We start from the raw sequence: 23,971 nt of genomic DNA on the forward strand, positions 1-23,971 counted from the left end.
TTTCTGGCTCCAAAGTAGCACATGGCGAGCAGTTATGTGGTAAAGATAAGACCAAAAAAAGACATTGTGATGAACTTTCTTTTTTTTCCCCTTTCATTTTACCAAAGGTTCAGAAGATCAGCATGGAAAACTGTGTTGATGTCAAGATAGAAACCAAGGGGGAAAGAATGCCAATGAAGCAGAATCCACTGAGCAAAGGTGGGAAGAGTTTCTGCAGAGCTGTGGGTTACCTCACTGGAGACATGAAGGATTTTGGAACCTGGCTAAAAGGTAAACCTACTTCATCATGACTAATGACATCAGATTCCAAATAAAAAGTACATGAAAGGAGTAATAACTTCTCAGGGATGTGATTCAAGTTAGAGTAGTACAGAAACTACCTCTACCCTGATTTATGTCCGTTTTGTAGGGGAAGAAATCAGCTTTGTGCAGAGATCCACATACTGTTTAAATCTTGGGGATGTCTGAGATGACATTTACCTCCCAACATGCCATGTACAAAGCGAGTTTAGTCCCACAGAACATAGCCCTGGATGGTTATTCTGTGCTCTGCCATTCTTCATAACACTCCAGGTCCTTTCAGCTGAGCAGTTTCTGTCAAGCCTAATGCCACTGTGAAGTTAAATTGCACATAGGTAGGTGTGTTTGGTCCCTGTAATAAATCAGCAGTGGGATACACACACTATTTGCCATCTGAGCCACAGACATCATAAATTAGCTGGTTCATATGAATCTGGTCCAGGGTACTTTATAACACAGGGTTCTGGCAACCTCGCTGTTCATCTCAGTTTTCCAGCTGTAAGACTTCAGTGCAGACCATAATAAATCCCTGTCAGGTTTTACAGTCTCGTTGATTCATTGCTTCAGTCATGGTGCCAAGTCCCACTGCCAAAACTCTTCCTGAATTTCAAAAATACGTCCCAAATCAGTACCATCTGCAGAATTTAGGGGGCTTGTTTTACTACTTAATTTGATCTTTTCCAGACAAACCTCTCATGATCCAGCTCCTTGACTGGGTGCTGCGTGGGATATCCCAGGTGATGTTTGTCAACAATCCCCTCAGTGGGCTGGTCATCCTTGCTGGCCTCCTGCTGCAGAACCCATGGTGGACACTCACAGGATGTGTGGGAACAGTTGTCTCAACTTTAACAGCACTTATTCTCGGTCAGGACAGGTAAGTCCATCCTTTCCCACCTCGAGCAGCCACTTCAGTGCTGATTTATGTGTTAGATGTGTGATGTGAATGAAAAGCTTGAATTTAGTGGAAGGCATCCGTGCCCACAGCAGAGGGTTGGAACAAGGTGATCTTTAAGGTCCTTTCCAGCCCAAATCTTCTATGATTTTGTGTATCTGGTCTGGTAGGACCAGACAGATCCTCCCAGCAGCCACACCTGGTGCAGAGGGACACTGGATAAACCTGCAGAAGGGGGAAGTGCTAACCCAAGCGTGCAAAATCAAATGTCCCAGCAGGTCATCCCCACACAGAGCCACAGCTGGGTGGGGAGGGAGGGCTGATGTGAGCACAGCATCCTCAGGGGAGAAGATTTCAAGACAGTTGTTCCCTCCACACAGATCAGCCATAGCAGCAGGCCTGTATGGGTACAACGGGGTCCTGGTGGGATTGCTGATGGCTGTCTTCTCTGCTGACGGAGACTACAACTGGTGGCTCCTCCTGCCAGTGACACTGGTGTCCATGACCTGGTAAGTCAGATGTCTCCTCTGCTTCTCCTTCCAGCCTCAGAGTCCCCACAAGTGAGACTGAGCTGTTGCATTTCTGTGCAGGCAGCAATGGAAAGGGAAAAAAACTAACACATATGCACTGCTAAATCCGCATCGTTATTTACACTTTTAAACTCAGATGTAATCCAGAAACAAATAAAAATACCCACATAATCACAAATAATCCAGTGGGGAAAACAAAAATCAATGGCTGATCATGTGTAATTCAATATTCTAAATGTGAGTCATATTGCTGTGATGCATCAATTCATTTCTGTTTCAAGAGGAACATTATTTTCACCATTTCCTACCATCATCAACCACAAGAGCTTCATCTATTTAAGTCACCATATAAAAATGTCATGAAAATTTACTTCTCCAGGCACAGAAACAGTTCGGTGGTCCCTAGACATGATGGTTGACGCTAATCAAAACAAACAACTACTAATATTTTACTCATATATATGGCACCATAATCTGCTAGGTATTTGGACAGAAAAAAATGTTGAAACCTGATCTTTGACCCCAAAATGTCTATCTGAAGATTGCTAAAACCACACGTGTAATTTGTCTGCCTGAAGTTCATGTGGTGTTACAGTCCCTTTGATGTCAGCTTTTACTGCTGATCCACAAGCTCTAGCAAGGGCACACAGGCACATTCACAGCTCACTCAGACCCAGCATGGGTGTCCTAGTCTCAGTCCACTTCAGGTGCTAAAAAGAAAAAGGTAAACACTAGGACTGAGTGGGGGAATAGCTCCATTAAAGTGCTGGATCCTGTCTCCTTCATGCTCACCAAATTCACCATATATATTGACATAACATGACAGGAATTTGTGCATTGATAACTGCCTTTAGAGGGGGTAGGAAATTCATGGAGTGACCCTTTCATATCTCTGATTTGATTAGTCAGACTGAGAAAATTAAACAGTTATGAGGAGGGGAGCAGGTTTTTTTGTTTATTTTAAATAGACCAAATTTTCTGGAGATGGGTTTAGGGCTGGATGTGGTTCTGGTGTGATTTTTGCCTATCTGACAAGCTTCTAGTGAGACCATTTTGTTCTTCTTTCAGCCCTATTTTCACCAGCGCTTTAAGTGCAGTTTTCTCTAAGTGGGACCTGCCTGTTCTCACCTTGCCTTTCAACTTGGCCTTGACCCTCTATCTGGCTGCTTCAGGACCACACAACCTCTTCTTCCCTACAACTGTCATTCATCCTGCCACGGCAGCACCGAATATCACCTGGGCAGACGCTGAAATCTCATTGGTAGGATGTTTTCAGGATAACAGTCTCCTTCACTTACAATTAAAAACACTATAGAAATGTATTATCTGCCTTTATAAATTCCTATGGCTTGGGTTGGATGGGACCTTAAACAACCTTCCAGTCCCACCCCCTGCCATGGGCAGAGACACCTTCCCCTATCCCACGTTGCTCCCAGCCCCATCCAACCTGGCCTTGGACACTGCCAGGGATCCAGGGGCAGCCACAGCTGCTCTGGGCACCCTGTGCCAGGGCCTGCCCACCCTCCCAGACAGCAATTCCTTCCCAATATCCCATCCAGCCCTGCCCTCTGGCACTGGGAAGCCATTCCCTGTGTCCTGTCCCTCCATGCCTTGTCCCCAGTCCCTCTGCAGCTCTCCTGGAGCCCCTTGAGGCCCTGCCAGGGGCTCTGAGCTCTCCCTGGAGCCTTCTCTTGTGCAGCTGAACACCCCCAGCTGTCCCAGGCTGGCTGCAGAGCAGAAGGGCTCCAGCCCTGGGAACACCTTTGTCACCCTCCTCTGGACTCACTCCAATAAGTCCACCTCCTTTGTGAGTGCATTATGGCCTGGCAATACAAAATTTGATATAGAAGATGGGTATTATCCAAAATATAAGGGTTTACTCTAGGAATTAACACTTTTGATAGCTTAAAAATGAGGATCTTTTCATTTGCAGTTGGATCTAAGTGTATATATCATAATCTTCAAACTCTCTTGAATCTAATTACCCATTTCTATTTCTATGCATATACTAATCATCTCCCCACAGCTAAGGTTGTGCTGAGAATTCCAGTTAACTCACAGGGTAATATTAATTTTTCAGATATAAGCTGTTTATAAAATTGCATTTTTCTGATTAGACATGAGCAAGAAGATATTACTATGGTAGAATGGTTATAAGCTTGGGTACAAATACTCATTGACATATTTTTAATTTATATTTAAGTGGGACCTTTCCAAAGAAATATTTTCTTTTCCTGCATTACACCATAAACAATACAGATACCAGAGTAACTATTTTCTTCTAAGGTACAGCTGATTATTTTAAGAGGTTCCCAGGAAGTGGTTAAGAAAAGGAAGTTAATTGACACTAAATGGAATCCCACAAGTGACATTTCTCAAAGAACATTTGCCGTGGTGCATAATTTTATGGGGACTATATACAGAAAAGTGCCTCAAAACCATCTCTAAGCTGTGACCAATCTGGGTTCTGTCCCACCAGCCCAGCAACTCCTGCTCATATTCCTAGTGGATCCCAAGGGAACCATCCCCTAGATTCCCTGTCAAGGTCCATATGGATATGTAAAAATGGTCAAGTCAGCAGCACATGTAAAGAGGATGATTAAACCCTTTCACAAAATATTTACTCTTGATCTTAGAGCAAAAACCTGGCAGAGGAGCTCAGGGCTAGGGAACAAGCCATGACTCATTTTCATTGAAGGGGAAACCCAGTGGAAATGCCCTGCTGTCTCCCAAGACGTGTCCAAATGTTCCACTTAGAAAGAAAGACTGCATCCAACAAATGCCAAATATGAGCCTGGCCAAGAAAAACAAGTTAAAAAAAAAAAAAAAAAGGTTGCAAATCTGATAACAAATTGTCTTGTTTGGTTTGTTTTTTTAATTTCTACAGCTCCTGCAATCGATTCCAGTCGGCGTGGGTCAGGTTTATGGTTGTGACAACCCCTGGGCTGGGGGAATGTTCCTGATTGGTTTATTTATCTCCTCTCCACTCATTTGTGTCCATGCAGTGATCGGCTCAGCAGTGGGGATGATGGCAGGTAATGATTTGGCTTGTGTCACAGATTTATATAAAAGCATGGAGAACAAAACAGGAGCTACAATAAGTGGAGCACTTAAAATCACAAGTATTTCACCCATTGGAGAATGGCTGCTTGAAAACAAAATATATTCAGCCTTCTGTTTTAAGAATTCTTTTGACTGACTTCCCCATTCTCTTACCCTGTTTTATGATGGCAGAAACCTTCAGAACAAATTAGTGTCTTTTGTGCTGAGATGAAGTTTTACCATGAAATACTTAATTTCTGGGTGTATCCTAGTGGGTTTAGGGGCAGATCAATGGAAGTCAGAGCCATCATCCTGAATGTGCAGGCCTCAGGGCCTTAAGATTCACACATAGTCCCATATATGTTTTGTTGAAGTCATCACTAAATTCAGCTCAGGAGCAACAGGGAAATTCTGCCATGACTCTGCTAGATTAAAATGACTTTGCCCTTAGACTGTAGCAACATGACTACAAACAGCAACTCCATCTACAAATGATGGCTAGAACCCTTGAAAATCTGTGTTCATGCCACTTCTCCATCGCTTCTATCTCTCTGGCTGAGGAATGACACATCTCTGACTTTATTTTCCAGGGCTGAGCTTAGCAACACCGTTTAGCCAAATCTACTCGGGGCTGTGGGGCTACAACAGTTCCCTGTCCTGCGCTGCCATCGGGGGCATGTTCTTGGCCCTTACCTGGCAGACACACCTCCTGGCCATGGCCTGTGGTAGGTACCCAGCAGGTTTTCATCTCCCCTTGAAGTGAGACAGGATGCCTTTGCAGCAGAGGTGGGCTGGAGCCAGATGAGCACCTCCAGGCAGGCAGATGGATGTACGTGAGGCTGACGAGTGGTGAAGCTGGATGTTGAAGCCATGGCTTTAACATACCCTGTGCTTTCATTTTCGGCCAAGAGCTATGTTTGAAGCAAGAGCTGTGATCAGTGGATGCGTGTTAACTAAGGTCTTTGAAATCAGATGCTTTGTTTTGAGTCATTAATTGTGTTTGTTCATTCATTGCTGGGTTAATCACGCTGGTTTCTTCCAGCCATAGATACCAGCTCAAATTCCTTCTTTGAAGAAGGACATGCCTAATCTTTCAGAAGAGTGGAGTTCGAGATCTGTCCGCAGCTGTAGTTAGACAGTACACATTCCCCATTCTCTTCAAATGGATCAAAGGCATGAGCTGGGCAACACAGCAGGACGGAAGAATTATTTATAAGGCAATTCCATACGAAATTTCAATATCAGAGTGAGCTGGGAGTGAAGCTATTGCTCATTCAGTGCTCATATAAGAAAGATTTAGCTCTGTATGTCATTGACCTACCTTCAAGCCCTGGAGGCAGGACAGATGAGGGTGGAAGGGTTATTTTCCTATTTAACCCTATCCATCAAGCTACATATTTTCCATGTCAGTGCATTTTTCAAAAGTCTGTGATACCATAGCACATTTGTCATCACTCCAGTTCTTTCTGTTTGCTTGCTTGTTTGTTTGTTTTGCCTTTTTTCATAAGCTTCAGGTTGGAGGGGACACAGTGTTAAGGAAAGGGTTTAGCAGGGTACTGTCCAGACAGGGGTCATAGTCATTGGTTGAGCTACCCAAGGCAGAATGAGGGATGTTTGCCCTTGCTGTTCTACTCCATGAGCAACAGAACTCACCAGGAGCTACCTTTCTTTTTCACAGCACTCTTCAGTGCCTACCTGGGAGCAGCAGTGTCCCACATGTTGTCTGTGGTAAGTAGTGTGTCAGCTAAGGGCTGGTTTCCAACGCTGAATTTTTCCCTGGCTTGTCAGACAAAACACCAAGATGTGGAGAAAAATTCAGGCAAAGGCAGAAACAGTCTGGGAGAGGGGTTACTCTCTGCCCAGCAGGTTGGTGTGATTCACACTGGAACAGGCCACTTGGAATCATCATGTACCACTTTCCATCCTCAGAGTTTGCATGAACTTCCACAGCTCAGCTCTAGACACTTATGAGATCACAAAATCATGGAATAGATTGGGTTGAAAGGCACATTAAAGCTCATCCAGTTCTACCCCTGCCATGGACAGGGACACCTTCCTCTAGACTGGGTTTTTCCAAGCCTCATCTATCCTTGAACACTTCCAGGGATGGAGCAGCCACAGCTTCTCTGGGCAGCCTGTGCCAGGGCCTCACCACCCTCAGAGCCAATAATTTCTTCCCCAAATCCCAGCTAACCCTGCCCTCTAGAAGAGGAGAGCCATTCTCCTTTATCCTGTCCAGGCCCTTGCCCAAAGTCCCTCTCCAGCTCTCCTGGACCCGCTTTAGGCACTGGCAGACTGCTACAACATCTCCCTTCTTTCAGAGATTTACTTTGTGCCTGAAGCAATTGGAAAAAAGGGCCCTGCACATGTGTAAAGAAACATTAAATTTGGGTTAACTTATTCTCCCAATTGCCAGAAGTCAGTCAGTATAAAAGCCCAGGGAAAAGCTGAATGTTTCCAGTATCCACTCTCCTGTCTCATCTCCACCCATTCCTACCTCATGTCCGCCCAAGACCATGGCAGATGCACGAAGGGCAGGCAGCCCTCTCGCCAGAGCTGGTAGATGTTGCAGGCTAGTGCACAATGTTGAGACCTCATAAAGAAACTCAATCTCCCTAAGGAAAGACTCAATGTAAAACCGAGTCTAGATTTGCTTCAGAAACCCTGTTCCAAAGTGGCTGGCTCTGAATGTTACTCAAATAAACAAAAGACATGTAGTAAATAGGTGGTTTGTTATTTTCTTTGCAGTTTGGGGTGCCATCAGGAACCTGGCCCTTTTGCTTGTCTGCACTGACCTTCCTGCTAATGACCACAAACCACTCTGCAATCCAAAAGCTGCCACTCTCCAAAGTCACCTACCCAGAAGCCAACCGAGCTTATTATCTGATGATGAAGAAACATGAGAGGTCTTGCTGTGAGGCATAGAGACACAAGAATAGAGATACTCAGCAGATTTTAAGGCAAGAGCACGAGGTATTTCCCCAACAGACTGTGATTGTGTGCTACAAAGTCCAATGCCACCTTCTGCGTGGAGAGACTTTTTCCACCGCATCTGTTTGTTCTCTTAAGAAGATTTCTATTAGGTAGGACTGTGCTTTGCTGGAAAGATCTTTCCCAAGATCAATCTGTAATGATTTTAAAGCACACATGTCTGAAAAGACACTTGAATTATAAGCAGCAGGAAAAATGACTTATAAGCGGGAAAAGAAAAATCTCTGTGAAATTGAAGACACAGCAATCAGACATAAAGAAATAAAGAGCATCTTTCAGCATCTGAGGGGACTTCAAATTAATGGCTAAAACTAGCTTATGACAGCAAAGCATCTTAGAGAGTTTCATTGTAGCAGAGAAATGGAATAAAGAGCACCCTTTGCCCAGTAAAAAATAGATTGTGAAGGATTCTACCTGGAGGGCCTCTGAAACCCCGTGGAGAGAGATGTTCATTAGCAATCATCAAACAAGACGGACATGATTTTTGTGATTTTTGTCTTAATCTCATGATTTCTCTTAATACTTGAACTTGGTGATGGGTTAGCAAAGGAGGGGACAGCAAGAGAGTCATTGCTGCCCCTCTTCTATGCAATAAAATGGGTCTGTTCAGTCAATGCACAGATAGAACTAATTTGAGCTGTTCTTAACCTCTCTCCCTACACTGCCTCCCTCAGCCCGCGAATATCAAACAGCAAAATGCTGTACTGTCCCAGCCTGCTGTTAAAGCTCAGGAGGCTCAGGGGGGACCCTGTGGCTCTGCACAACTCCCTGACAGGAGGGGGCAGCCAGGGGGGCTCAGACTCTGCTCCCAGAGAACAGGGACAGGATGAGAGGAAACAGCCTCAAGTTGGGACAGGATTAAACAGCCTCAAGTTGTGCCAGGGGAGGTTTAAATTGGGTATTAGGGATAATATCTTCATAGGAATTATTATCAAGCCTAGAAACAGGCTGTTTGGGGCAGCACTGGAGTCCCCCTCCCTGGAGGGTTTTAAAGGCCTTGAGATTGTGGCACCTGGGGACATGGGTTAGTGGTGGCTGTGGCATCAATTCTGTGATTCTGTGAAGCTGCTGCTCTGCCATTTCTCTCTGCCTCACAGTGGGAAGGGGATGTCTGAGGACCACTCCAGCAGAGCTCTGCAGGACACCAGCCATGTGCTGCCTCTGTCCAGGCTCCCAGGGTACGCAGGTAGGGAAGGGGGAAGCTGGCCTTGCACCCAGCAGTGCTGATCACCTCAACAGGCATTAACTGTGCCACCTTTCTGCCTGGCTCACTGACATACTCTGTCTCATGTTGAAGCTGATACCTTCACCAAAAATATTGCATATGCTCAGGTCGTTCAGCTGACAGGAGCCTACACGCAGTGACATCACTCCAGGAAAAGCAAATCGAAACCTGTTTTTCTTGTAGCAGGTGAAATAAAATCTAACATTATTTTTGAGTTTGGGAAGGGAAAAAAGCCCCCAAACCATGTATTTTTGCAAACATCACAAAGTTCTGAGTGTAAAATATTTGTGATGAACTGTTGGCAGTATCTTCTGGTGAAGTTTTAGGTTTTCAGATGTTCAACAGTATTTCTGTATGACTGACACTCACTTGTAAAATGTAGCATTTCCATGATTTACTTAATAAATATCTACATAATATTCTGTGGGGTTAATTTCTCAAACAAACATTCATACTTTTTTGAGTTTGGTATAAGTTCCTCTCTATTTGTTATCATTAAGTTCTCCCAAAGATAGGTTACCTCTTAGACAAGTAGTGTAGAAGACATAGGAAAACAAAAATTTTAAATCAGTGTGTGTGGGATACATAGGAAACTTTTAAGTTCTGCTCTTTGTGCTTATCACAGAATCATAGAATAACAAAATTATTTGGGTTGAAAGGGTCCTTGTTACACCCCCCCCTGCCATGGGCAGGGACACCTCCCGCTATCCCACATTGCTCCAAGCCCTGTCCAACCTGGCCTTGGACACTTCCAGGGGTGGGGCAGCCACAGCTGCTCTGGGAAACCTGTGCCAGGGCCTCACCACTCTCGCAGGGAAGAATTCCTCCCTAATACCCCATCTAACCCTGCCCTCTGTTGGTGTAAAGATACTCCCCCTGTCCTGCCATTTGAAGCTTAGCCAAAATCCTCCTCCAGCTCTCTTGGAGCCCATTTAGGCACTGGCAGGGGCTCTAAGGTCTCCTCAGAGCCTTCTCTTCTTCAGGATGAGCACCTCCAGCTCTCTCGGTCTTTTGGCATTTTGCTGCATCAAACCTTCTTAAACAAGGAGCAAGTTCTGCACAGGAGGCAGGATCAGCCCAAGGCATAGCACTGGGCCAACAGAGCTGTAAGCAGAGCTACAAAATCCTCCTCCAGACCAGGCAGTGATTCATTCCTAGGGAGATGCTGGACAGGCCCCCAGACTGGGGTTAGATGAGGTCGTGTTCTATCTAGAACATACCTGGAGCAGGACCAGAGGGCCATAGAGATGCCCTGGGGTCTGGAGCCCCTCTGCTCTGGAGCCAGGCTGGGAGAGCTGGGGGTGTTCACCTGCACAAGAGAAGGCTCTGGGGAGATCTTATTGTGGCCTCTCAGTACTTAAAGATCTCTTTAAGAAAGATGTGGACAAACTTTTTATCAGGGCCTGTTGCGATGGGAAAAGGGGCAATGGTTTTAAACTAAAAGAGGATCAATTCTGACCAGATAAAAAGGAGAAACTTTTTATGGGTAGGGTGGTGAGGCACTGGCACAGGTTTCCCAGAGATACGATGGATGCTCCATCCCTGGAAAAAGTCAAGGTCCAGTTGGACAGGTCCCTGAGCCACTTGGTGTAGTGGAAGATGTCCCTGCTCATTGTAGGGTGTTGGACTGATGACCTTTAGGTGTCCAGCACAACCCAAACCATTCTCTGTTTCTATGCTTTACCAAAACATAATGTAAAAGGGTATTTTAATGTCTGAACTGAGATCTCCCACCCAGGACCATGCCCGGAGAGGCAAATCTACAAAGGCCGCTTTCACTCATGTCAAAATGTGCACCCAAATAAGAGAACATAATTTATGTCCAGTGTAAATCAGCAGATTTCCTCTGACTGGTGCTATTCCAGCCTGCTGTTGCTGAGCAACAGGGACATTTTGGCAGTGCCATAAAGAAATCATATGCGCAGAACTGAAAAACAACCAAAGATGAAGGCCATGTCCCAGCCATTTAGAAAGATTTTGCACATCGTTCAGAATTAATTCTACATTTTACACTATCCGGAGAATTTATTCTTCCCATCTTAACAGCTATTTGGAGATTTGACATGTAAGTCAGTCAGAACACACATATTATGCTTTTTCCCATTATTGTTCAAAACACTGTCTTTGCTAACAGAACTAATTTATCTCATTACTGAAACCTTTCTCTTTTTTTTTTTTTTTTGTCTTTACATCAAATAAATGCTATTCAGATCACCTATTTTTTTTTTCAAGCACTCTTTTTTCACTCCTGTTTCTGATACACATGTGATGCCAGACTCATAAGAAACACTTATGCTGGGCAGAAATCTTGGGGTATTTTCCTGGACTACCTCCTTCCCAGGAAAGAGATGTCACTGTGCTTACAATTCTGACAAGAAATGTATATTTGTATATATAAAATAAGCAAATACTATTAAAAATAATTCACAAGAAAAAATTCATTAAAAAAATAAACAAACAAAAACATAAATAAATAAAAAGTAAAATTTAAGAAAAAAAAAAAAAAAATCCAAGCCCTAACCACCTGGAAACATCTGCTTGGAGTCACATTTTATCCAAAAGTCTAATTCAAACGAACTGCCCAACTGCCACTTCCTGAACCACTCTTGTTGATGGTGTCTGATGTGCATAATTCTCCCCAAGAGTCCCAGTTTCATGTCAAGAGCTCAAATCTGAGGAAATGCAACAATGCAATGTCCTTTATCTGATCCTCCAGGACTGCTGCAAGTTCTGTTTGGTTTTACCATGTTGCACACAAAATATAAACAGTATAAAGAATGCTGCTGTTAATAATTATCTAATCTTTTGGATCTTGACACTTAGTGTGAAGGAATTAACACAGAATTTGGTCATAGTTGCGAATACTTCACCTGCTAAGAAAGATGCTACCCATGAGGAAGCAGAGCTGTGCATTGAAAAGATTATTGCTTGATTATTGCTTAATTCTTTCCCTCTCCCTCAGAGTGCAAGGACTCCGTGACAAGTGAATTGTTAGGCACAAGTTAACACCTTTCTGAGGCTTTCTCTTTGTCTTGACATGGAAAACTGCCTTCAGGTGGTAAGGCCTAGTTTGTTACCAGCAGTTGAGCTTTTTCCAGATTTGGAATGAGATGAGGAAACAGTATAACTCAAAGCAAATACACCTCAGTGACTTAAGGCCCTCACTCTCCTTGTTCTCAAGAGGCACAAATAGACCATGGCAATTAAGTTCACATGTATTGAAACAGAAACTGTTTAAACAGGAGTTGGAAGCCTTAATATTTCAGGGATGTGTGTCAGAAGGACCATTTTAAGTCCCCAGAGGTGCTTTACTTGCAAAGGGGCTGTGAAGGTTAAATTAGTTACCTTGAGGTTGAGACCTCCTAGACTTGCTATTGCACTCTAGTGCATAGCAGAATCATAGAATAAAATCACAGAATGGTTTAGCTTTGAAAATGTCATCAGGTTCCCCCCAGCGCTGCCAAGGCCACCACTGCCCCATGTCCCCAAGTGCCACATCCACACGGCTTTTAAATCCCTCCAGGGATGGGAACTCCACCACTGCCCTGGGCAGCTGTGCCAGGGCTGGACAACCCTTTCTGTGAAGAAATTTTCCCTTAATATCCAACTTAAAGCTCCCCTGGTATATCTTGAGGCTGTTTCCTCAAAGCAAAATAAAAAAATAAATAAATAAATAAATAATAATAAAAAAAAACCCCTCAGCTTCATAGCACTCACCACTTAGGTTGGAATATACCTGTAAGATCATTGGCATGAGGATTTCCCAAAACAAATTCAAACTCTTAGAAGGTAGCAACAAAATCAATCCTGTCAGCAAACAGAAGCACCTATGGGGAAAATACAGCTCAGCTGGACTTGGAATACTGGAGCAATTGCTTCTACTTTTAGGACCAGTGACATCATCAACAGCAATTTTTTGAGTAAAATAAAACTACGTATGCACAGATGCATAAATGGGAGTTCAACTGCAAACACTTTTTTAGGAAGTCTGTATTTTTTTCCCTTTTGCCTCTCATGAAAATATATAGATTAGAAGAAAATGGATAGGAGCCATGGGCTTAGGAAACGGACTAACTACAAATCCCCTCACTTTAAATTAAACATTCTTGGATTGGTCATCAGTTTAATCAGATAAGGCTGAGATCAGTGGGAGGTTAAGGATCAGATTTGCTAATTAGAACACTTAGACAAATAATTCTAGGAAAAGTGTGCCCCTTTTCCTTTCCTGGGAAGGAAAAGAAAGAATTTTTTCAAGTGGAATTTTCCAGCAAACAGTCCTGGTGCCCCAGTCATGAAGCAGCTACAAAACTCATTGTAGTGTATAGTTTTGGTGGGGGAGGGTGGGACACTCTGTGGGAAAGTGCAGGTCCAGAGGAGACCATGGAGATGCTCCAGGGCTGGAGCCCCTCTGCTCTGCAGCCAGCCTGGGACAGCTGGGGGTGTTCAGCTGCACAAGAGAAGGCTCCAGGGAGAGCTCAGAGCCCCTGGCAGGGCCTCAAGGGGCTCCAGGAGAGCTGCACAGGGACTGGGGACAAGGCATGGAGGGCCAGGACCCAGGGAATGGCTTCCCAGTGCCAGAGGGCAGGGCTGGATGGGATATTGGGAAGGAATTGCTGTCTGTGAGGGTGGGCAGGCCCTGGCACAGGGTGCCCAGAGCAGCTGTGGCTGCCCCTGGATCCCTGGCAGTGTTCAAGGCCAGGTTGGATGGGGCTTGGAGCAACGTGGGATAGTGGAAGGTGTCCCTGCCCATAGCATGGGGTTGAACAAGATGAACTTTAAGATCTAATCCAACCCAAACCATTCTGGGATGGATTTGTTTGTGTTGAGATGCTAAAACCAAAACAGCAAGCAGCCAAGAGGTATCTGTGTGAGGCGTCTTCACTGCTGGTGTACAGAAATGCTTTCGTCTCATCTGGCAGCCCTCATGAACTGGTTGTTCACCTCATTAGACATCCTGATGTTGATCACCTTCTGTGTGGGTAAAAAGGACAGATGAGGTTTTGTTAGTAACGGCAAAGAGGCCACAGAAGTAGTGGCTGGTGTTACATCTGTCTCCCCACAAACCCTCTTTTGTCTGCAGAACAAGAAAATAAGAACACTTCCTGTATCTGGAATTGTGATATATTTTTCACTACACATTCCCAGGTCATCCACATCTTCCCTTTGCTCTTTGTTGCTTTCCTCTACTCACATGACAGAGAACACCTACAGCAAGTGGAAGCAAATGCAGGACACTTGGCCACATCCCACTGTCTGAAATGTCCTGGCTTTCCTCTCAGCCAGAGGAAGATACAGCCCCTCCCTGTGCAAAAAGCAGCAGCTTGGATATGAGGACCCAGGAGGATAACTCCCCTGGCACACCTCTCCGATTCACTTCAGCAAAACCCAACACCTCACTTATCTTCAGCTCACCTTTATCCAAACTGTGTGGGTGGCTCAGCCCTGCCCACACAAAAAATACCTTAAAACACAAACTCTCCCTCCCCACAGGGAGAAATCCCACTCAACAGCAGGTGTCCTGTGGTGGTGGCTTAGCAACAAGAGGCACCTCTGTGTAGCTTTTCTGCCAGGCCTTTGAGCAGTGAGCAAGCTTGCTACACGAATAAACCAAAGTTCTATCCACAGAACAAACAAACCCCCTGGGGGATATTGAATTTCTGTTCTTTGCCCCAAGAAATACCTCCTCTTTTTGGCTATCACATCATGAATGGCTCTTTGAGCCATCATTCCCTTTTCCATTTCCCCAATCCTGGTTTGCTTGCAGTGCATTGCTGGTGATGGACATGGCCACCAAGCCCTCTGGGAAAACATTCTATCTTCTCCAGAACCACTAAACATTTCAAACTCGCTAATCCTTTGCATTCTTTAACCACAACACCCTCCAGTTCCTACCAGAGCTTATTCAGTGACTCCTTGCACCTACGTCCCTACCACAGCATTGTCCATCCACAGGCATCCATGAGCAGGACCCTCACTGGAGTTCACTCCACCCCAGCTGCCCTCAGCATCTTGTTGGAAAGTACATACCATTCCTATCTCTCCTGAAATACCTAAAGGCACAGAATTACATTTCTGTGGGAAGGAGAATGATGAAAAACATGTATCCTGTCAAAAGGATCCACAGCACCAGCAACTTGTTCCATCCAGGTGCAGGATCAGCATTCCCCGAAGATCTGGGAAATCAACAAAAGTATCACTGAGGCATTCAGAAAGGGCAGATTACGTGTCATCTCATACATTTGAATCTCATGATTCAGAAGACACTTTCAGATTACACTCATTTAACTGGAGAATACCCCAAAAATGGATTCAAGAAAGAAAGGATCTACACAGAAGTGTAACAAAAGACCAAAACATAGTGGGATTTAAATAAGAGAGCAGAAGATTACACATAGCCAAAACATGAGTTGCAGAGGTACAACTTTGAGATGAATTTGACGTTACAGTTTTTTATTTTACTCAGACAAAGGTGAATGCTGATTCAAGCTAGAGAGAGGAAATAGAATAGTTTTGAAAGGGCAAATGCCCCTAATAAACCAAATGTTTGACATGGCCTCAGGTCGTGCCAGGGGAGGTTTAGCCTGCATACTGTGAAAATTTTCTTCACAGAAAGGATGGTAGGGCACTGGAACAGGCTGCTCAGGGCAGTGGTGGACTCTCCATCGCTGGAAGTGTTCAAAAGGCATGTGGCACTCGGGGACATGGTTTAGAGGTGAATTCAGTGCTAATACAGGCTAAGGGTTGAACTGTATGATCTCAGAGTTCTTTTCCAGCCTTAATGATTCTATGATTTTACATTGTGAACTGAAAGCCCTGCCGGGGAATAAGAGCAGAATAGCAGGAACAGAGCAGAAAAGGAGATCTGTGCTTGTCCCTGAGGTGTTGGCAGATGTGCTGAGAAGCAGCGAGGGAGGTGTCACAGAAATGAGTTACATCTAACGTGCAAGAGACACAGGCTGAGTGAGACTGAGACATCCAAGCTTTCCCCACTGAGTATCAAAGGCTTTTTTCTTTATTACAGAAGTGTTCATTGTTTCATATTTTGACTTCAGTGAAAATTCCAGAAGAACGTTTTCCCCCCGACTCAAACCTCCTGAAAGCGGGAGTTGTCTCTCATCTTCAGCATCAGCAAGTGTCAAAGGAGGAATTACACACGAGGGATGCAATCTGCACAGCTGCAGCCTAAACTCTGCTGATACTTTGTGGGATGGTCCTTCACAGCAAATCAAACCATCCATCAGGTCCTTCACAGTGCTGGAAATCTCAGCTGTAAGCACGTCACTGCCTCCCAGGGTGGGAATTCTGCAGGGAATCCACCAGGCTCACATACACCATCCAGGCAAAACCAGTGCCACCCTTCAAGCTAGAGCACGTGGCAGGCCAGGGAATTTTGAAGCCCAAATAGCTGAGGAGGAATGTCCACAAGAACTCAGCGCAGGAGAGTCACATTGTCCATACAACAATGCTTGTCCCAGAGGAGCCTCCTAACTTGTATGCAGGTTTAGGTAATAAACCTAAGGAAGCAACAGAAGCCCCATTTGTGATGATGATAATCGTGCCAGCAATTTTTGCCCATTCCTTTGTTCCATTTTCCTTCCAAAGAGGGATGGTTATTTGTAAGTCTTGCAGAAATGTGTGCTTTTAGATGAAGCTGTGAGGAAGCAACAAAAAAAAAAGCACCCAAAGAGTCTGATCTCAGACATGTGGGGCTGCTCCTGTGCTCCCCATGCACACATAACCAAATTTTCCACTGGTCACAGGAGGGGTAACCACAAACCTGAGTACAGGAGAAGACAGCTGCCTACAGGCATGTTACAAATCCATCCAAGATTTAAGTTCTCCTGGGAACTTATCCAAAAGCATTCAAAAGATAACTCAGAATTGTTTATATACTCAGAGAAAAAAGACAAAAGCCCTGACTATTCAAAATAACTGAACCTGACAGACAAATGAATGATTGCACCTCAGAGGATGTACATGTCTGTTCTTCCTCTCCTTGCTAAATCATGGGCTAATCTTTCCACAGTATGATTATCTGTTACAAAGCAATGCCCTTTTTTTACAAGAACTTGGCTCTGTTTCATCAACATGGGCTTAATCAAAATTTCTCTCTATGACCATACTGGCATGGGTTGCCCAGAGAAGCTGTGTCTGCCCCAACCCTGGAAGTGTCCAAGGCCAGGTTGGACAGGGCTTGGAGCAGCCTGGGATAGTGGAAGGTGTCCTTGCCCACAGCAGGGGGTGGCACTGGATGAGCTTTAAAGGTTCATTCCAACCCAAACTATTCTATGATGCCATGACCTGCATTCTACTCCTTAAAAGCCTGCCTGTGGATGGCCTTAGTCATCCAGCTCCCCCATGGAAAGAGAAACCTCCTTTCCCACCTCATGTGGTGGGAAATACAACATGGGCAATCCAGGTTCTCATGTTTTTAACTGTTTGCATGCTTAAGGACATACTGCAACACGGCAGAGCGATTTTCCAGCTCCCCAGGGTAAGCCCACACCCAACCCACTGGATTGTGGAAACCCCGGGAAGAGTTTTCCTCCAGGGACTGCAGAGCCTCTCTGGTTAACTGCACCAAGGTCTCTGAGGATGTCACATGAGAAGCAGAGCGCTGTGAGAAACCTGCCTGCCCTGTCTGCCAAGAAGTGCCATTAACTGCTCTTTCCATCCATCATGTCCACTCCTAACCAGCACAGTCCCTTCACCACCTGCTTTGCCTGACCCCAGCTTCAGACTACCAGTATTTTATCTACCCTGCAGCGTGACAAAATTTCATCGCGCTGGTGCCTTGGCTCCATCCTGCTGTGCTTTAAGGCAGTCTCTTCACAAAGGTCACAATCCATAAAGGGGCTTGGGACCAGAGAGCAGAGAAATCACTATATGGAAATGGCAGGCACTGATCTCTGCTCTCTGTGAGAAGGGACAGGACCCAGGGAACAGCTGGAGCTGTGCCAGCAAGGTTTAGGTTGGAAGTCAGGGAAAGGTTCTTCCCCCAGAGGGTGCTGGGCACTGCCCAGGCTCCCCAGGGAATGGGCACGGCCCCGAGGCTGCCAGAGCTCCAGGAGCATTTGGACAGTGCTGCCAGGGATGCACAGAGGGGATTTCTGGGGTGTCTGTGCAGGGCTGGACTCGATGATCCTGGTGGGTCCCTCCCAGCTCAAGATATTCTCTGAAGCATCCTCCTGCAAGGGTCCATCCTGCCCTCAGCTCCCAGGCTCTGCTGTTCCCTGACACTGCAGCATCACCTCCAGCCCCAGGCTGCTCCCTCTCCTTCACCCCACTTTCCCACCACGCTTCCTCAGCTTCCCTCATTTTGCCACCTCTGTGTCAAGCGTCTTCCCTCCTCTGGTGAAGCTTCCCTTTCCAATCCTGCCTGGACAAGAACACAGGGCTTCCAGCAAGGTGCTGCCGGGGAGCCAACAGCCCACGTGCACACACGGTTGTGAGCTGGGAGTATTGAGGAATGTAAGTTATCTATTGTTTGCTCCAACCCGCATGAGGTGAGAGCTGATATGAACAATGCACTCCCCACAGCACTTCTCTTCTACCTTATCAGCCTGTGATCTTAATCCCAGGAGTCAATGCCATCATCCATCACTGTTAATGAGAGCGAGCTCCCCTAGGCAGGGGCCTTATCTCACTCTGTATCTCAAGAGCTACATGAGGTTGTGTCAGTCGTGCAATTAAGTAAAGGTTACACTGGCCTGAAAGGGTTAGCACCAGCTTTTTGGGAACACTTCTGTGCCATCAGAGACCAGAGGAAGCAAAAGTAAAAATGAAAAGTTGTCTTCAAACTGAAAAAGAGTAGGTTTAGGAAAAAATTCTTCCCTGTGAGGGTGGTGAGGTACTGACTGACACAGGTTATCCAGATAAGCTGTGGCTGCCCCCTCCCTGGAAGGGCTCCAGGCCAGTTTGGATGGGGCTTGGAGCAACCTAGACTAGTGGAAGGTGTCCCCATACCTGGCAGGCAGGTTGGAACTAGGTGATCTTTAGGGTCCCTTCTAACCTAACCCAACCCATTCTCTGAGTCTATATATGCATTGTTACATGCTACAATTCACATGTCACTTCAACTTCTGGGACATCCTGACCCAGCAGATACCAGTACCAGCAACACAGAAACAGCTGGATTTGGACACTTACCCACATTTTGCCATCTCCTCCCTCTAAATTTTCCATTTTCTACCAGAAATGTTTCCTGAGGCTAAAGTAAAGAAGTAACTCTGATTCTGTGAATCCATATTTCTGTGATTTTGATTTAGTATGTCCTCTGTAGCCCTGCTGCCTGTATCAGTCAGAAAATCACACCCACTGAGAAAACCAAACTCTAAGAACAACCCCAAGGAAAGTTAAACTGCAACAGAATCCCACCATCAAACTGCTTTCTGGGGAACCCCTGCCACGGGGCAAAAATTACTCCTTCTCTTGGCTCTGCCAGAGGCAGATAACTCCACCAGGGCAAGGGAAGGTGGTGCCTGCATCTCCCTCATTTAATTCCTGTCCCAGCTAGAAAGGAGCTGATCTTGCACTGACAGCCTCTGCCAAGAATTCCAGTCAAGGTCTCCTGCTTCAATAGTAGTTAAGAACACTGCTTACTCTTCCCCCAGGTCATGTGCTACCTACAAAAATTATTTGTAGTGGTCTCCTTAAAGGCACAATTCTCTACAATGCCATTAAAATACTCTTGCCTCTGCTTATAACTCAGCTGCAGATTTAACAGGAGCATAGACAATCCAGGGACAATCAGGCCAAGGCTGCCAATGAATATTGCCTCTGGACACAGTCCATGGGGAAGAGTGGTCACTCAGCCTTGCCTCATTTGTTATCTCAACAGCTTGGCTTCATGCCTGCAGCTTTCCTCCCACACTTGCCCAGTGCAGGGGCTGTGGGAGCTGTGCCTTTCCTCACTCCTTCCTACCGCACGTGCTAACTCAACACCCAGGTGAGATCCAAGGTTTGGAATTCAGTTCAGGAGAAAAAGGATGAAAACTCTCTATGCTATGCTAGAAATTACACAGCAGAACAGATTAGCGGATGCAGTGGTGTCCTCTGGCCTTTATTAGTTTCAAACACATGCTGGGTCATATTTAAGATAGAGGTGATGGTGAGGTAGCCTTGCAAGGTGGAAAACCTGTGGATGATGCTTACAGATGCTGAGGAGCAGTCAAAGCACTTGTGGAGCCACACAGCAACAGGTAATGCCAAGTGGAGAAATTCAGCTGAAGTTCACCAGCAAGGGGAAATGGCTGAACAGCCCAGATTTAACCACCAAAGTTCCAAAAAAAAAACCAAACCCAACAAAAAATCCCACAAACTAAGGAACAACAACCAACCAAAAACCATTACAACGTTCTGATTAAATTTTGCCTTTAAATCAGTGAAAACACTACAGGCTACCACAGATTAGGAAGGACAAAGGACAACAGGATGGAACATTTCTCAGAGAAGATGCCACAATAAATGTCACTCTAAAGGGCACAGGATCTCAGGCAAGGCAGGGTCTGAATGAGTGAGTGACAGCAAGAGGTGTAAAGTTATTCTCCAGAGGCACATCCTAGACAGGTGCCCACATTCATCACCACAGATCTCATTCTAAGTGCTTTTGAATCTGTTTAGAGCCTGTGAAGCAAGGCAGTACACAAGTGATCAAAGCTCAGACCATGCACCAGACCCACCCCTTCACTGACCAAGAGTGTCCTGTCAAGGGAAAGTTCAGGATGTGCTTCAGATATTGTGTGGCCTGGTGGATAAAACCAGCCCACGCTCCCTCCCAAAGGAGAACAGCTCTCATCCAAAAGAAGAGCTATGGAATCTACAACCAGAGGAGCATAAACCTCTTAAATCACCAGCTGTGCCCATTCAGCAGGGAAAGACAGAGCACAAAAATCTCCAAAGGCTCTCTTTCAGCAGGAAGGGTGGGCAGGGACTTCTGTTCTGGTGGCATTTCAAGTGCCTTTAATCAGACACGTGATTTGGATTAGTCTAGAGGGATGTGCAGCGTATCTGTCCTGCCAGCTTGCTCAGCCCCTGGCTCAGGCTAATCCCAGCATCATACAGAGACCAGGCCAGACCCTCTGGGTGACAGAATGGCCAGGCCAGGAGAGGACACTCAGTGGCTGGTAAGCTGGCAGGGGTCTGAGGAGTGTTGGCAGTCCTAAAACGTTCCACAGCTCTCATTAAGCAAGTTGGTACAGATCCCTTGTGAGTTAAAGGTCTCTCTGCTGCGGCCACCTCAGGCTCATCAGTGTGAAGCAGTGGTTAGAGCAGGTGTGTCTACACTGCTGGCTGGGCTCCGGGCCAGGACCAGTCTGGAGGAGGTGAGCACCAGCACTAACTCAGCCCCAGGATCATCCCCTTAATGGCTCTGACCTGTCTTGGTATGGGCAAAGCAGAGACCACCAGGCTACTGCCTGTCTGCGGGTGTTCCGTGGTCAGAGCAGAGCAGAGGATGTCAACAGGCAGCAGCAGGGACAGAAATGCAGCAGTTTGGGAGATCAGAGCTGTTCATCCACCTCAATGGATGTGACCGAAGAGTCAACAAACAACTTAGAGAGAGACACTTCTCTTGTTTTCTTCCACCCGCCAGGCCCTGCCCATAACACAAGCTGGTTTTTGCCACGGTGCCGTGCGGCTAGCACGCTGTCCCAGGCAATCTTCTGCCTGCTCTGAACGGGGGTGGACGGAGACAACTGTGGCACAGGAGGGCAGGAGAAGCTTCGGGTCGGGATCACCTTGCCCACCGATGGTGAAGGTGCGAGAAGGAGGCAGGAAAAAAGCAGAGGGACTTTCTCCTGGGGGAAGGGGTTTATTGAAGAAATGGGAAATCCATGGAGAAAGCTGAAGGAACATGGCTTGCAGGGGGTCTTGTGCCCCCACAATATGGGCATGGAAACCACACAGTTACCAATGGACCATCAGCCAGGGGTGTTACGGGGGCGGGGAGAAGGAATTACAGCAAATGGGAGAAGGGATAGGCGGGAAGGAATAACAAGGGCCAATTAACTACCGAGGGACATAGAACTCTCTGGAAAGAGAACCAAATATGAGAAATAAGGGGAGGGGAGGGCTGCAGCCAATGGTAAGGGACAGATTTATATGTTTTTCACAGCCTTTTGAATGCTCCAGGCTTTTGGGCTGTGGAAGCATCAAACCAATGGACCTTTGGGTCCACTTGATCCGGTTGACCCTGGCTTTGGCCATGGTCCACTGCAACAGTTTCTCACGCATTAATTGCCCACTAGGTGCAAATTACCCACTTATACACTTAATTTGCTTTAGTTGATGCTCACCAGAGGCAACAAGGGCTCACCAGCACCCCTGTTACAGCTCCATCAGCCTGCCAACACAGCTTCAGTGATGGAACAGCCCCAGCCCTTGGAGCAATGGGGTGACAGGCAGGAGAACTTCCCAGGTCAGGAGCATTGGTGAGGGGCTGAGCAAACACCACAGGCAAGTGACTGAACCTGTAGACTTTCCGACTGGATCATCAGGAGCTTGAGACAGTGGTGACAGTGTTCTGCAGCAACACTCAAAGCCAGGAAGCAGGATCAGTGTGGCCATCAATAATGGTGCCTGCACTTTACACCCTCCATCCCTTTCTTTCCCTGCTCTGTAGGTTTACCCATAATTTTTTTCCTGCCTCTAGCTTGGTGAGGATGAAGTGGATGCAAAGGGAAGATGGGCAGCCCACAGCAGCTTCCCAAAAAGGGGAGTGTGGCTCCACTTTCTGCTGCTGATAGGGACTAGACAGAAGGAAAGCCCCTCTGGCCTCCCAGCTTCAGTTCCCAGTACTTCACAGAGCCAACCCCTTCAGGTAAGAAAGCCAGATGTGACAAAACACGAGGCTTTTGCTTCGAATATATGTGCAGGTTGGCACTCTCGGTGGACTAGGAGCACACGTGATGCTGAAGTAATTGAAGTAGAAAACCTTGGAGCTGAAACTAAGACCTAAAAGGGAGGGAAGTGGGAACACCTGCCTTCACTCTGGTCCCTGAATTAGTGGGTGCATTGTCAGCACAGGTACAGCTACACAAATAATTCCTTGCTTCAGTCCTCAGTGACAAACCTGGGACCAGGAGGGATGAGTTCTGCCACGCTCATCTCCAGCCACACGTTGCAACCTGGGTGCAGATCACCACCCAGCCACAGAGTCTTGGAATAATTTAGGCTGAAAAGCCCTCTGAAACCATCCAGTCCAGCCACTCCCCCAGCAGTGCCAAGGCCACCGCTGCCCCATGTCCCCAGGTGCCACATCCACATGGCTTTTCAACCCCTCCAGGGATGGGGACTCCAACACTGCCCTGGGCAGCTGTGCCAGGGCTTCACAACCCTTTGGTGAAGAAATTTTCCCTAATAGCCAATCTAAACATCCCCTGGGGCAATCCCTCAATCATTCATCACAAAACACGGCAGGAATTTCTTAGGGAGACAGGAAAAATGTCATTTTTTGCAGCCTTTAGATTTACCAGTACTAAAACAAGTATTTGATAAATATGGATAGCATCCTGGTTTTGGTGTTGGACCAGAAGCAGGCTTCCATACTGAAATCTCACATATTATTTAAGCACAGACCAGGGAAAAAAGGTCACAGAGTCTGTGGATCACACAGCAATGGATGATTTTGTTTGCAACATTTTTTGTCTGATTCAAATAGTTGTAAATTTTTTCAGCTATACATTATCAACTCTGTATTTTAAACACTAAAATGCCTCATTCCAATAGCCATGGTCCAAAAAGAAAATCAGTCCACAGATAAAACTTGAAGGGTTTGTAGTTCTGCTCTGATTTACCAGATATTTTTCTAGGAGATGCTGCAGTAAAACATTAAAGAGGAAGAGGATCATACTGGTGTTAACTGCAGCTATCCTTTACATGAATCATTTATGCTGCACTGTAACAAGATGTTTTTAACATGGATTTCACTTTAATCTTTTACTTCAATCCACTGAGTCCCACTGTGCCATGAGTGGTGAAATGCTTAAAAAG

General features: G+C 45.9%; 1 protein-coding gene across 1 annotated transcript in view; it reads left to right on the forward strand.

Annotated features, from left to right (window-relative positions):
- Nucleotides 1-9,120, forward strand: part of SLC14A2 (solute carrier family 14 member 2) — a gene marked incomplete at both ends in the record, with an annotated part of 37,523 nt that extends 28,403 nt beyond the window's left edge. Inside the window, 9 exons of the mRNA XM_082301720.1 lie at nt 108-270; nt 985-1,174; nt 1,573-1,701; nt 2,791-2,983; nt 4,610-4,757; nt 5,355-5,489; nt 6,443-6,492; nt 7,513-7,678; nt 9,053-9,120. Coding sequence (XP_082157846.1) covers nt 108-270; nt 985-1,174; nt 1,573-1,701; nt 2,791-2,983; nt 4,610-4,757; nt 5,355-5,489; nt 6,443-6,492; nt 7,513-7,678; nt 9,053-9,120 — 1,242 coding nt within the window. The remainder of the gene's footprint in view (nt 1-107; nt 271-984; nt 1,175-1,572; nt 1,702-2,790; nt 2,984-4,609; nt 4,758-5,354; nt 5,490-6,442; nt 6,493-7,512; nt 7,679-9,052) is intronic.
- Between the last annotated feature and the right edge of the window lie 14,851 nt (nt 9,121-23,971).

Source organism: Coloeus monedula (genome assembly GCF_965178545.1).
Source record: "Coloeus monedula genome assembly, chromosome: Z".
In the NCBI taxonomy this organism is placed as follows: domain Eukaryota; kingdom Metazoa; phylum Chordata; class Aves; order Passeriformes; family Corvidae; genus Coloeus; species Coloeus monedula.